At 47.2% G+C, this 13,253-nt stretch overlaps 1 protein-coding gene across 1 annotated transcript in view; it reads left to right on the top strand.

Moving 5' to 3' along the window:
• Positions 1 to 13,253, top strand: part of myo15b (myosin XVB) — a 480,192-nt gene that overhangs the window by 407,537 nt on the left and 59,402 nt on the right. The window contains exons 53-58 of the mRNA XM_070856827.1: positions 104 to 215; positions 1,750 to 1,904; positions 4,077 to 4,231; positions 7,945 to 8,008; positions 10,731 to 10,803; positions 11,401 to 11,477. Of these exons, the coding sequence (XP_070712928.1) occupies positions 104 to 215; positions 1,750 to 1,904; positions 4,077 to 4,231; positions 7,945 to 8,008; positions 10,731 to 10,803; positions 11,401 to 11,477 (636 nt within the window). The remainder of the gene's footprint in view (positions 1 to 103; positions 216 to 1,749; positions 1,905 to 4,076; positions 4,232 to 7,944; positions 8,009 to 10,730; positions 10,804 to 11,400; positions 11,478 to 13,253) is intronic.

The raw sequence follows: 13,253 nt of genomic DNA, 5'->3' as shown, positions 1-13,253 counted from the left end.
CACTTGCTTTATCAGGGTGTTTGATTCACACCTTCCTTTGTATCAGTAGCTGAAGTCCTGTTACTTTGTAGGATTGGGTTGATATTGTATGTCTATGTTACAGGACTCCAACCATGTCATGGCAGTTAAAAGCTACATCACAGACGATAAAAGCTTGCTGAACTTCCGTAAGGGTGACATCATCAAACTGCAACCAATGGCTGGACTTGAACCAGGTCAGTTACAAGGAGAAATTGCAAACACAGAAATCAACCAGCAGTAGGATTTCTTTCAGCCAGCAGGAGTGGTCAGAGATGCAGCAGGATAGACCTAAATATCCAACCAGAGTGGTCAGACACCCAAATGGCATGGTCAGCCATCCAAATGGAGTGATCATTGCATGCTGTTTCAATTATTTTAATGAAAGTTGGTTGTCGATTTCCTGCTGTATCTCGATCAGGAGACCAACGGATCCTCCCAGGAAACCGCAGAAACCTAATTATGCAGGGTCTCCACCATCTTGGGGAGCTTCCAACATGCCGTGTAACTTTGGATGAGACGTTAAACCGAGGCCCTGTCTGCTCCCTCAGGTGAACGTAAAAGATCCCATGGCACTATTTCGAAGAAGAGCAGAGGAGTTATCCCCGGTGTCCTGACCAATATTTATCCCTCAATGAACATAACAAAAACAGATTATCAGGTCATTGTCACATTGCTGTTTGTGGGAGCTTGTTGTGCGCAAATTGGCTGCTGCATTTCCCACATTACAACAGCGACTACACTCCTAAAGTACTTCATTGGATGTAAAGCGCTTTGAGACATCCGGTGGTCATGAAAGGCGCTATATCAATCCAAGTCTTTCTTTTATTAGTAATCTTTGCAGAGGGGCATAAGGATGACTGAGGTGAGGAATTGATGCTGACACAGGCTCTAAAGAGGGTACAGTTCTATGTTACAGCACTGATTTACAGAAACCAGATGATACCACAACATTTTCAATGTTTACCTTTGATTCATTTCTAAGCAGTATCGAATACATGTAGTGCTTGTAAGATAGGATCTGTTTACTATCTGAATTTATGTTTATGCAATGTTCCTTCTTTGCGCACGGTCCTTTTAAATTTGCTCCATAGCCGGCCACGGTGCAGTTGCACATGCGCAGTATCTCTTCCAGCGGCAGGAGCTGGGGAGCAGCTTGCATGGGTATGTGCGATTGTTGCACAGACTTGCAGCCTTGCGCCTTTGGGGGAACATTGGTAGGCGGACCGCAACAGCCCACCAAAACTTGTTAAGTGGCCCTCCAGCCCAAATAATTGCCCACTCCTGGTGTAGAGGGAGCTTTACTCTGTATCTATCTCGTGTTGTACCTGCCCTGGGAGTGTTTGATGGGACAGTGTAGAGGGAGCTGTACTTTGTATCTAACCCGTGCTGTACCTGCCCTGGGAGTGTTTGATGGGACAGTGTAGAGGGAGCTTTACTCTTTATTTAACTGTACACCTTACCTGGTGATTAATGCTGCCATTGGTTCTTAGCACTTGCCTCACCTTGGTACAAATATTCAAACAAAAAACCTCTAAAATCTTGTCCATCGCAGCTGGATAAAGATTCTATTATTTATGTCATTAACATGGCAGTATCCTTAGTAGGACAGAAATATGAACAGTTCCCTGAGACACTGAAGAGAAATAGAGAATTAAAGTGTGACAGCAAACAAGCTGAGAGGCATGGCCCTACCCAACATTGTTTAATCTTTACCCCTTCCTTCCATAGGCTGGCAGTTTGGATCGATTGGTGGCCGATCTGGTCTATTTCCTGGCGACAATGTCCAGCCAACGGCAGCTCCGGATTACTGCAGTATTAACACGGGGAAGAATGAGGAGTGGCAAAGGAGCATGCTCAGTTCAAATAGATCATCCATTAGAAAGGTAAGAGGACACAGCAACCAGAGTAGCACTTGACCACATGAGCAAGAAGGCCCAGGTTCAATACCTGGTCTGTACTGAGTTACCTGATTTCAGCTAGTGCAGTGGATGGATGGCGTGTTGCAACAGAACTCAGTGCCTCTGCGTTAAGAATGGGAAATCAGGCAAGGTTCCCATTCCTGATTGTTGTCCAGTGCGATCCATGCTGGAAAGTGCATATGTGAAGATGTTCAGGGAGGACAAGATTAGACTTGGCTGCAGTGTTATTTGGCTGTGGTCTGATAGCCTACCGATACTCCGGCCGAGATTTTCCGGGGGTCGGCGGGTGTGATCGGTGGCAGGTCGGGTGGGAAAGTGTTTTATTCCCTCAGAGGGTCGGGACCCCACTGTGAACACGCTGCCACGCGTCTTTCCCAATGTCGGATCTGACAGCGCTGAACAGACCTGACACGCAGTGGTGGGGGACCCAATGATAACCTTGTTTAGAGATCATTAAGAATACATTTGAACTCAGCTTTTGATTTTACTTACTCGCCCCCGGGGTCCTCACTGCTCGGGGATCACATCTGTTAAACTGACGCGGGAGATGAATGGCCATTCAATCAGCTGATTACTTGAAATGTGCTATAAAAGCTCCCACCTCACAGCTGTTTAATTTCCAAGCTCAGACGTTCTTATTTACTGCATTTGGAAGATAGATTGAGCTTTATGCAGGTTGCAAATATTTGGAGCAAACTCTCTCTCCAGTGTCACCTCATTGGAACAACCTCTCTCACCATTGACAGATTGCTTCTGTCATCTCAACGTCACCTGCCATCTATTCCATCTACATGGGTACCGTTTATACTCTCTCACCTTGGTCCTCAGAATCCCACCACGATCAGCCCCAACACCAGCAGCAACAACACCAACCTTCTCCACAATCAACTGATGCTGCACAGGACACAGGGCATCAGCACCCGATCACATTGCTGCCCGGGAGGTATGGGGATGGCCTCACCATGGCCATATTTACTTCACTTGAAACCCTAACTGCCACATAATGCGCCAGATTGGCACCACCCCACACCAACACCATAAAGCATCGCTACAATGCCCAAGCCATTCCTTTCACACTCATCACCATTGCGGAGGTGTACGGTTATGCCTCACCATTCACTTCACCTCAATAAGCCACTTCCAAAGGTGCACACAGATATGTCCAAGAACGCAGTGTTGAAAATAAAGGTTTCAATGTTTGACATCACATTAACAGAAACTTTACATGAACATTGGGTAAAACACACAAGTGCCTACCCTTGTGTGTTGTTAATTGGTATGATTGGACTCGGGTGAGTGTGAGGGGTGGCTAGTGAGATGGGGATGTGATAATATAAATAGAGAGGGATGGGTGGAGGTGCAAGGTAAGTTGGTGTGAGTAAAGATGTGCAGGAGTACAGTAGGGAAGGCAGAGTGATGGAGATGTGATGAGAGGCACAGTAGGATTAGGTGGAGTGTGGCTTTGTACGAACATTTTGTGATTTACTGAGAGCACTGAAGTGTTTGCAGCACTGCACCCATCTCCTGACCACCTCCTCTGCAATGTGCAACTAGGCTGTGTTGATCTCCTGGGGAGGTCTCTTCCACCCATTGCGTGCTCCACCCATTGCGTCATGGGAGAGCTTGGGTGCAGCCCTGTGCCTTTGTGCAGTCAATATTAGTGTTTGCAGCACTTCAATGCTGTATAGCACTGACAGAAAAATGTCAAAATAAAGTTGGCCATGGTCCCTTTAAGGAAACCGGCTGATGACATGCTTCCACTAATTGGCCGGGAAAGGCACTAGGCGGGCTTAACAAGCCCCATCATGGGAAATTCATTTTACAAAGCAGAATGGAGCCAGCAGCAGGGTCGGGACGCGCCACCGATGTTGCCCGCCACGGACCTCTCAAGGTCAGCAAAATTGTGACCTGAATGCCTAGTCATGCGCATGAAGAATTAGCAGGTAGGTGAATTCTACCAAGTGCTTGTGGAATGAATGTCCCAGGCAGAGTCATTAATATTAGGGAATGAGGTACAACAGTGCATTTTATTTAAACGGTGGCTCTGATTTTGTTCACACTGATTTGCTTAGCGTGTCTTGTGCTGCACTCGTCTTGAACTGTACTAATGGAACATGTGCTCTGCTTGTTAATTAGAGTGCTGCACCCAGTGTAGTTTCAGGAAACACAACCAGCTCCTCACATACTCAGTCTTTGATCAACCCTCCATCAAGCATTCGCTCTTCGCCTGAATCTGGCCAGTACATAATGACAGAGTTTGCCATGAAATACTTCAGAGAGCCTGTGGCCACGTGAGTAATGTGACTGGCTGTGGTATGTGCACCTCCAGTCTGCTTAATGTCAATAATTGGAACACACTAAAATAAAGGTCAACAAACAGTAATATGAGGGGCCCAGAGAGAATAGATAGGAAGGACCTATTTCCCTTACAGAGAGGTCAATAACCAGGGGGAATAGATAAAAAGTAATTGGTAGAAGGATTGCAGAGGAGTTGAGGGGAACTTTTATTCACCCAGAGGGTGGTGGGGGTCTGGAACTCACTGCCTGAAAGGGTGGTAGAGGCAGAAACCCTTGTCACATTTAAAAATTACTTGGATGTGCACCTGAAGTGCCATAACCTACAGAGCTACAGACCAAGAGCTGGAAAGTGGGATTAGGCTGGATAGCTCTTTGTCGGCCGGCGTGGACACGATGGGCCGAATGGCCTCCTTCCGTGCTGTAAATTTCTATGATAAACGTGCCCTGCTAGTACATCCAGACACACTGAGAGAGAGAGACAAAACTCCAGAAATTCATCCAGTGTTACAGCTGATACATGAATAAATTGAGTGTGAATGTGGCTCTAATCCCTTTCAGTGTTTCTCCTAAAATTCTTTCCTTGTGTAAAATGGTACATCGAGCAATATAGTCTGAGGATAAGTCATATTTAGCCAATTATGTCTTGTCACAAATCGGTTAAGGGACCCTCATGCAAAAGTATGCAATCTTGGGCTTCCCATTTGTATTGTATGAATAACCGACAATAAAAGCTGGCACTGGAACAGCAAAGGGAGCTGGCGGAGTTGTACCAGGGTACACCGCCCACACAACTACTGATGGAGAAATATTTTTGTGTATGTGACAGAATGGGTGCACCATATAATGCCACATATGCAGATGTCATCGGCATAGGAATGAGGTGCCAGGAAATCAGTGAGCTACCTGGGCATCACGGGGGATAAGTGCCTGAGGAGACGTCAGCTCAATAGAGAAGCTGTCACTGATCAATGCCATCTGATCAGTGACAGCATCTACACTTCACCATCTGTACCATGCTACAAGTGGCAGGGAAAATCACTATGGCCCTCAACTTCAATGCTTAAGGATCCTTTCAGGTACTCACAACAACCACAACTTGTATTTATATAGCATCTTTAACGTAGTAAAATGTCCCTAGGCATCTCACAGGAGTATTATAAGACAAAAAAAATTGACACCGAGTCACATAAGGAGAAATTAGGGCAGATAACCAAAAGCTTGGTCAAAAATGTAGGTTTTGAGGAGAAGCTTAAAGGAGGAAAGTGAGGTGGAGAGGTTTAGGCAGGGAATTCCATAACTTAGGGCTTAGGCAACAGATGCAGGGAATTTATTTGATGTTAGCGCTCGCTCACAGCACCTTCTTTCTTCCTTGGCTGTTGACACCTTTATTTAAACTTCATCAATAGCAGAGCATAATTACAAACACATTGGTGAACCAGGAGGGTCAGGAATCTGGGGTGCTCAATGCTTCAGGGGGTATATTTGCTTCTGGCTGCTACTATGAGAAGAAAGAGTGCAAGTATATTTGGTAATTTCCCCATTTTATAACGCCACCAACTTTTTGCTTACATTGGTAACCAGAGAAAAACATACCCACTGATACTGGTGGGAGAAGGGTGCTGCAATAAGGCCAGAGGTGCTTTCCTGAGTTATATTACTATGCTATCATTATGGACAAAAGCCTCAGTGTGGACTTCCCACAGCAACTGCAGGAAGACATGCAAGATCAGGTCCATGCTATGCCGGAGCCACCAGCAGCAAGGCAGCTAATGCAGGAAGGGAGTGCTTTATTGTCAATTTCTTCTGAGCTCTGCACATGGCCGTTACAATAGTCAGAACAGATTTGCTCGCCTGCGCCTCTTGTTTGCTTTGCCAGATCTTTTAGTGCTGTTGTCTGTCTTTCTGATGAGCACATTAGAAGGAATAACTGCATCCTTTTTATTTGTGCGCAGTGAATTTGTGCCCTGGTGCTTTCTCCTTGTAACTCGGGAACTAATACTCTGCGGTTTGTTTTGTGTGCTGCTTCTAATTGATCCATTAATGGAAGAAGAAGTTATGATACAAAAGCAAAATACTGCGGATGCTGGAATCTGAAATAAAAACAGAAAATGCTGGAAATCTCAGCGGGTCAGGCAGCATCTGTGGAGAGAAACAGAGTTAATATTTCAGGTCGATGACCCTTCGTCAGAACTGGCAAAAGTTTGAAATTAACAGATTCTTAAGGAAGTGCAGGGGCACTGAAAAGGGGAGGAAAGAACAAAAGGGAAGATCTGTGATAGGGGGGAAGGCAGGAGAGATTTGAGAGACAAAAGGGATGATGGACCAAATTGAGATGGCAATGGCACAAGTTAGGAAACAAAAGATGAGTCTAGATAGGGAGTGAATGACGGAATTATTACCAGCTTCCATTGGAAGCAGAGAAAAAAATAAGTTATAGTGGCTGGCTGCAGGGCTCCTTGACATAGTTTGGTTCAGTTGGAAGCAAACTTGCCTCTGAGGCATGAGGTTATCGGTTCAAGCATCACTCCAGGATTGGGGCCCATAATCTAGCCTAACACATGAATGTAGATCTGAGGGAGTGCTGCATTAACAGAGGCACTGTCCTTCAGATAAAACATTAAACTCAGGCACCCATCTGTCTTTTCGGTTGAAAATCAAAAATCCGATGGCAAGTTTCGATGATGAGCAGGGAGATGTCCCAGAGTCTTGGCCATCATTCCTTCCTGTGTCAGCAAAAGTAACAGATTAAATAATCATTCATTTCATTTACTGTTTGTGGGATCTTGCTGTGTGAAAATTGTCTGCCTACATAACACTAGTGTCTAAATTTAAAATGTAATTTGAGTGAAGCACTTTGAGACATTTCTTGGAGATGTGCCAGGAATGTCGTGTAAGGTAGTTGCTGTGGAGGCTTCATATTGTCCTGAGGCATCTCCTGTTATTTATCCTGAGATATGGCGGCATGGCATGGCATGCCACTGTCAAGTTATCATGTGGTTAACTGATCTCTGCGAACAAACTGCTGGATGAGATCTCTGAAAACCACCCTCACTGGCTGAACTCTGTTCCCAAGTGTGTTGAAGCCAGCTTATCTCCTGTCTTGGCTTAGACCCTAATACATCATTAGCAGCAATGGAAGCATTCATGAGAGATGCTTCTTTGGTACTTACTGTGCGAGTGCATCGGATCCCACTACAGATGTTAATAAGAGTGCAGAAAACAGCTCCGTCACAGCATCACTCGGGTTGGATATGGTGGAACAAGTCTGCACGATGGACTTCCACCCCCTACCACAATACTCAATCCACCTTTCAGCATGTGTTGCATGGTGACAAATGACTGATGTACACATTAATAGGAATACACTGTTTGAAAGTTGGCTACATGAGGTCTGAATCCCTTGTCAATGCAACAAGGCCATTCCCTAAGCTGGACTTCAGCTCAGCTCCAGCCACCAACATTGCTCCTTCTGAACTCTGTGTTCCCTCTTCAATCTCACTATTTATAGTGAAATCAATACAAAAGTAGAACTGAGACTGGCATCTCGTATCCCTACGGTGTGTCTCTGATCATCAAAGTGCTTGAATCTGCTGCTGACTTCAACAGCTGTGGATGTCAGACCGGTTCTGTAAATGTGCTGCAACACTGAGCAACTGTGAATGTGAGTTAGTAAGCCTGTCTTTTCTGCCTCTCACTCGGATTCTAGGCTTGGCTGGAAGGGTATGAGCGCAGAAGGAAAGAAACCCAATCACCTGGTCCAGCACACAAAGGTAAGAGAATGTGTCAGTCAGGAGGTGAGGAAAATGAGGTGCCTGCATTGTGCTTGGAAAATAAGAATTCATCTCTGCATATTTATGAATGGGAAAAGCAAGAGAGTCACTTGAAAGATAGCAAATTTGGCACAAGGCCAAGGCTAAGTTAAAGGGACTTCAAACTAACACGGGCCCTGGACCAAAAGCCATAGGGTGCTGAAAGAAACCTGTGAGGAAATTTACAGAGCACTGGCTACAAACATGAAGGAAATCTCTGGGTACTGTTGATCAACAAACTTGGTACTTATATTTTAAAAAGAACACTAATCTGACCCAGACAACTAATGGTGCATTAACCTAACAATCATTATAGGTAAAAAAAAATGGAAACCATTCCAAGGGGCAGGCTGTAGGGATACCTGCACAGCAACAACTCAAGAAACAGCACCAGAGATAAAGGGCCCAAGTTTCGAGCCGCGCCTAGAACGGCGCAGTCCCGACCTGGACACCCGTTTTTCGCGCCACAAAGTGCGCCTAAAAAAACCCTCCAGATTCTCCATCTCTCTGCAGGTCCTCTGGCCCTCGGCGCAGCGCAGCAGGAGCTGTAGGGGGCGGAGCCAGGTCCCTGCGCCAAAAACAGTGCCGGGACCTCTGCACATGCGCGCTACAGTGGGCGCGCAAGTGCAGTAGCTCCAGGCGCCCGAAACTGTGTGGGAGGGGCCCGAAGCACGCAGCCCCTAGCCCTGGCCGAATGGCCTCACTGGGGCTGCGTGAATAAGGCTCCTCCCACGGCCAGCTCCTGCTTCCTCCCGACCCGACTCAACTCCCGCTTCCCGCCTCCGGACCGGACCCGACACCCGCCCCCCCGCCCCCGACCCGACACCCGCTCCCCCCCCGCCCCCGGACCGGACCCGACACCCGCCCCACCCTCCCCCCGCCCCCGACCCGACACCCGCTCCGCTCCCCCCCGCCCCCGGACCCGACACCCGCTCCCCCCCGCCCCCGGACCGACACCCGCTCCCCCACCCCCCTGGACCCCTGGACCCGACACCCGCTCCCCCCCCACCCCCGGACTGGATCCGACCTGACCTCCCTCTCCCTCCCTCCCTCCCTCCCCCGACCCGAACCGAACCGACCTCCCTCCCACCACCCCCCCGACCCGGCCCAACGCCACCTACCTGTAAATCTGGTGCTGGGGACGGGCCCTGCCCGAAGTCTCGGGCCCGGCCCGTTCAGCCTCCGTCCCCCTTCTCTTTTCCCCCCACCCCCCCCAATCTCCTCCACCCCCCTCAATCTCCTTCCCCCCCAATCTCCTTCCCCCCCAATCTCCTTCCCCCCCAATCTCCTCCCCCCCCCCAATCTCCTTCCCCCCCAAACTCCTTCCCCCCAAATCTCCTTCCCCCCAAATCTCCTTCTCTTCCCCCATCTCCTTTTTTCCCCATCTCCTTTCCCCCCTTTATCCCCTTCTCCCCTCTCCCCCATTCTCCCCCATCCCTCCCCTTCTCCCTTCTCCCCCTTCCCTCCCCCTTCTCCCCCATCCCTCCCCCTTCTCCCCCATCCCTCCCCCTTCCCTCCCTCTGCTCCCCTCCTTTCTCCCTCTATCCCCCTCCTCCCCCTCACCTCGCTGTCAGAAACACAGACACTGACAGACAGAGAATGAGAGACACACAGACAGACAGAGAGATAGAGACCCTGACACAGACACACTGAGGGGGGCATCCCAGCACGCTGTTGGAGTGCTCCCGGTGCTGCAGTCGGTAAGTAGAAAATGTTTTATTTATTGATTTTTTTAAAATTATTTATTATTAATTTTTTTTGATTGATTTATTGGTTGATTTATTGATGTATTTATCATTTATTATTGATGATGGCTCTTTATTTGTAAAACGGAAGTGTTTAATGTTTGTAAACTTCCCTTTAAACCGCCCCCCCCACCATTCCCTACGCCTGATTTGTAACCTACGCCTGATTTTCTAAAGTATAGACAAGGTTTTTTCGAACGTACAAAAATCTTCACTTACTCCATTCTAAGTTAGTTTGGAGTAAGTTTTCACTGACGAAACTTTGAAAACAGGCGTAAGTGGCCGGACACGCCCCCTTTTGAAAAAATAAATTCTGTTCCAAAGTGAAACTGTTCTAACTGACTAGAACTGGAGCAAACTAAATGGCGAGAATTCCGATTTCTAAGATACTCCGTTCTACACCAGTTGCTCCTAAAAATCAGGAGCAAATCATGTGGAAACTTGGGGCCAAAGAAGGGGAAGATTCTGCCTGACAAATCACCATGGCTTCTTTGCGGATGTTACCAATAAAGCAGATAGTCATGCTGCCTTTGATATTGTTCATTTAAACCTTCAGAAAGCCTTTTCAAAATGACAAATGAAATATTTTTAATTAAACCAGGCACGTTTCCACCTTAAACTAAATCATAAAGAATGCATTCATCAATTCATTACAAATAGAAAGAAAAATTCTTCTAAAAACCCAGCCATCCAGGGTACATCTTTGGAGTGGATAAGTTAGTGGAAAAATAGGAAACAGCTAAAGATTCAAAAAGGACTTAGATTAGTTATGCATTTAAGCAGACAAATTGCAAATGAGAATTAGCATTGGTAAATGTAAAGTAATCCACATTGGTCAAAATATGCACCATAAGAATACAATATATGAACTGAATTAGTGCAGGGAGGCTGAGAGAGGGACCTTAGAGTAATAATTCCAGACACAATTCTTGTTCCAGGTTCCCATCCAGGAGTCACTGCTTTATATTGTTGACAATGAACTCAATGAGCTTGCTGCAAAGAATTTCATGGGTGAGTTTCACAGATCTAGAGTTTCACAAGGTAACTGTGGAGCATTTGAAGCTGTTATGTACCATTTGTGGGGGGGGCGGGGGGAGGCTAGTGATGACAGGGTTTGGATTATTGTCAGCATGGTTTGGGGTTCGTGGCAACAGGTTTGAGGATTAATGACAGCAGGATTTGCGGTTAGTGATAACAGGGTTTGGCATTAATGAAAACCAGCTTTGAGGATTAGAGTTGACAGGCTTGGGGCTTAGGGACTGCAAGGGTTGATAAGATTCATAACAACTGGGTTTGGTGTTTTAGTGACAGCTAGGTTTGGGGGTTAGTGACAGTTAGGTTTTGAGGCTAATGACAACCAGATGTAGGGTTAATGACACGGGTTGGGAATTAATGATATCAGAATCACTGAATGGTTAAGTGTAATATTTTGCTGGTTTTATTCAGTAGACATTGGGTTTCTCCTTGACTTTCACGATGTAAACGAGAAACACCACTGTTAAAAAGTAATTCATTGTGTGAAGCGCTTTGGGAGTTTTCTACAATGTTATAAGCTGTGACTAGATGCTGACCGTTAATTTTCTTTCTTTGATTCCTGTTTCTCTGCAGCTCTGATGAGGTTTATGGGAGACCAGCCCCCTCAGAAGCAAAAATCCGACATAGATTATTTACAGAGTGTCCTGCAGGTGAGTCAGTCTCTTTCAGAACATTGCTCTTTTGGGAACTTTCTGTTCCCCACCACACCACCCCTCCCCCTCCCCCCCCACCCCCCCCAAAATCCCACCCAGCAATCCATCATCATAGGCAGTCCCTCGGAATCAAGGAAGACTTGCTTCACTCTAAAAATGAGTCCTGAGGTGACTGAACAGTCCGATACAGGAACCACAGTCCCTGTCACAGGTGGGACAGATAGTGGTTGAGGGAAGAGGTGGGTGGGACTGGTTTGCCGCACGCTCTTTCTGCTGCCTGCACTTGTTTTCTGCATGCTCTCGGCGACAAGACTCGAGGTGCTCAGCGCCCTCCCGGATGCACTTCCTCCACTTAGGGCGGTCTTTTGGCCAGGGATTCCCAGGTGTCAGTGGGGTGTTGCACTTTATTATGGAGGTTTTGAGGGTGTCCTTGTAACATTTCCTCTGCCCACCTTTGGCTTGTTTGCCGTGAGTGTGGGTAGGCCACATTGTTCGTATGCCTGACACGAGACTCCCAAATCAAGCGCTCTACTAGGAACTCCAGCAATCAGTGTGTTGAATGATAAGGGAGTCAAGGGTTAAAGGCAGGGAAGTGGAGTTGAAGCCAAGATCACATGTGATCTTATTGAATGGCGGAGCAGGCTCGAGGGGCCAAATGGCCTACTCCAGCTCCTAGTTCTTATGTAGCAACCCACAGAAGAGATGAAGCCGGCCACCTGGGGTGCACAGAGTATAGATCATGGCAATCAGGGTGAAGGTATTTTAAAGAGACAAATACCATACAATTTGCTTGAGTGAACGGTGGCCAACTCGTGCCATGTAGATCACATCTTCATTTCAGGAATGATGACGACTGTCAGTAAAGACAAGTACCCATGAAATAAAAAGGGATCCTGATGGTTCGACAACAACAACAACTTGCATATATATAGTGCCTTTAATGTAGTAAAACATCCCAAGGTGCTTAACATGAGCGTTATCGTACAAAATTTGACATTGAGCCACATAAGGAGATATTAGGGCAGAAGAAGTAGGTTTTAAGGAACGTCTTAAAGGAGAAAAGAGAGGTAGAGCGGTTTAGGAAGGGCGTTTCAGAGCTTGGGGCCTAGGCAGCTGAAGGCACGGTCACCGATGGTTGAGCGATCAAAATCGGGGATGCTCAAGAGGCGAGAATTAGAGGAGCGCAGAGATCTTGGAGGATTGTAGGACTGGAGGAGATTACAGTGATAGGGAAGGGTGAGATCTTGGAGGGATTTGAAAACAAGGATAAGAATTTTAAAATCGAGGCCTTGCTTAAACGGGAGCCAGTGTAGGCCAGCGAGCATAGGGGTGATGGGTGAACAGGACTTGGTGCGAGTTAGGATACGGGCAGCAGAGTTTTGAATGACCTGAGGGTGGATTTTCAGCTTGATGTTGCCTCTGTTTTCGCCCCGGAGGGGCGGTAATGGCGGCGGAAAGTATTTCCGGGCGGGCGGCCAGCTTCCAGTGCCCCGCCAGAATATTTGGTGCCAGGTTTGCGAGGGCGCGGAGCAGTACCACCCGGGAGAGGTGAGTCCGTGTGCAATGCCCCTGGCTGCGACACTGGCTCGAAATTTGGAACTCGTCCCTGGTGGGACCGCCTGTGAGAGTGGGCGAACCAAGCTGTACCGGCCGCAGTGAGGGAAGTAAAGGCGACCTGAGGTAAGTGTGATTGGGTTTTTTGGAGGAATTAATGTTGATGTGGCGTGAGTAATGTATTGGGAATGTTTTTGGTGGGGTTTTTTTTCGATGGAA

This window comes from Pristiophorus japonicus, chromosome 16 (assembly GCF_044704955.1).
Source record: "Pristiophorus japonicus isolate sPriJap1 chromosome 16, sPriJap1.hap1, whole genome shotgun sequence".
NCBI lineage: Eukaryota > Metazoa > Chordata > Chondrichthyes > Pristiophoridae > Pristiophorus > Pristiophorus japonicus.
The sequence above is the reverse complement of the archived record's forward strand: the minus strand, read 5'-3'. Positions and strand labels throughout refer to the sequence as shown.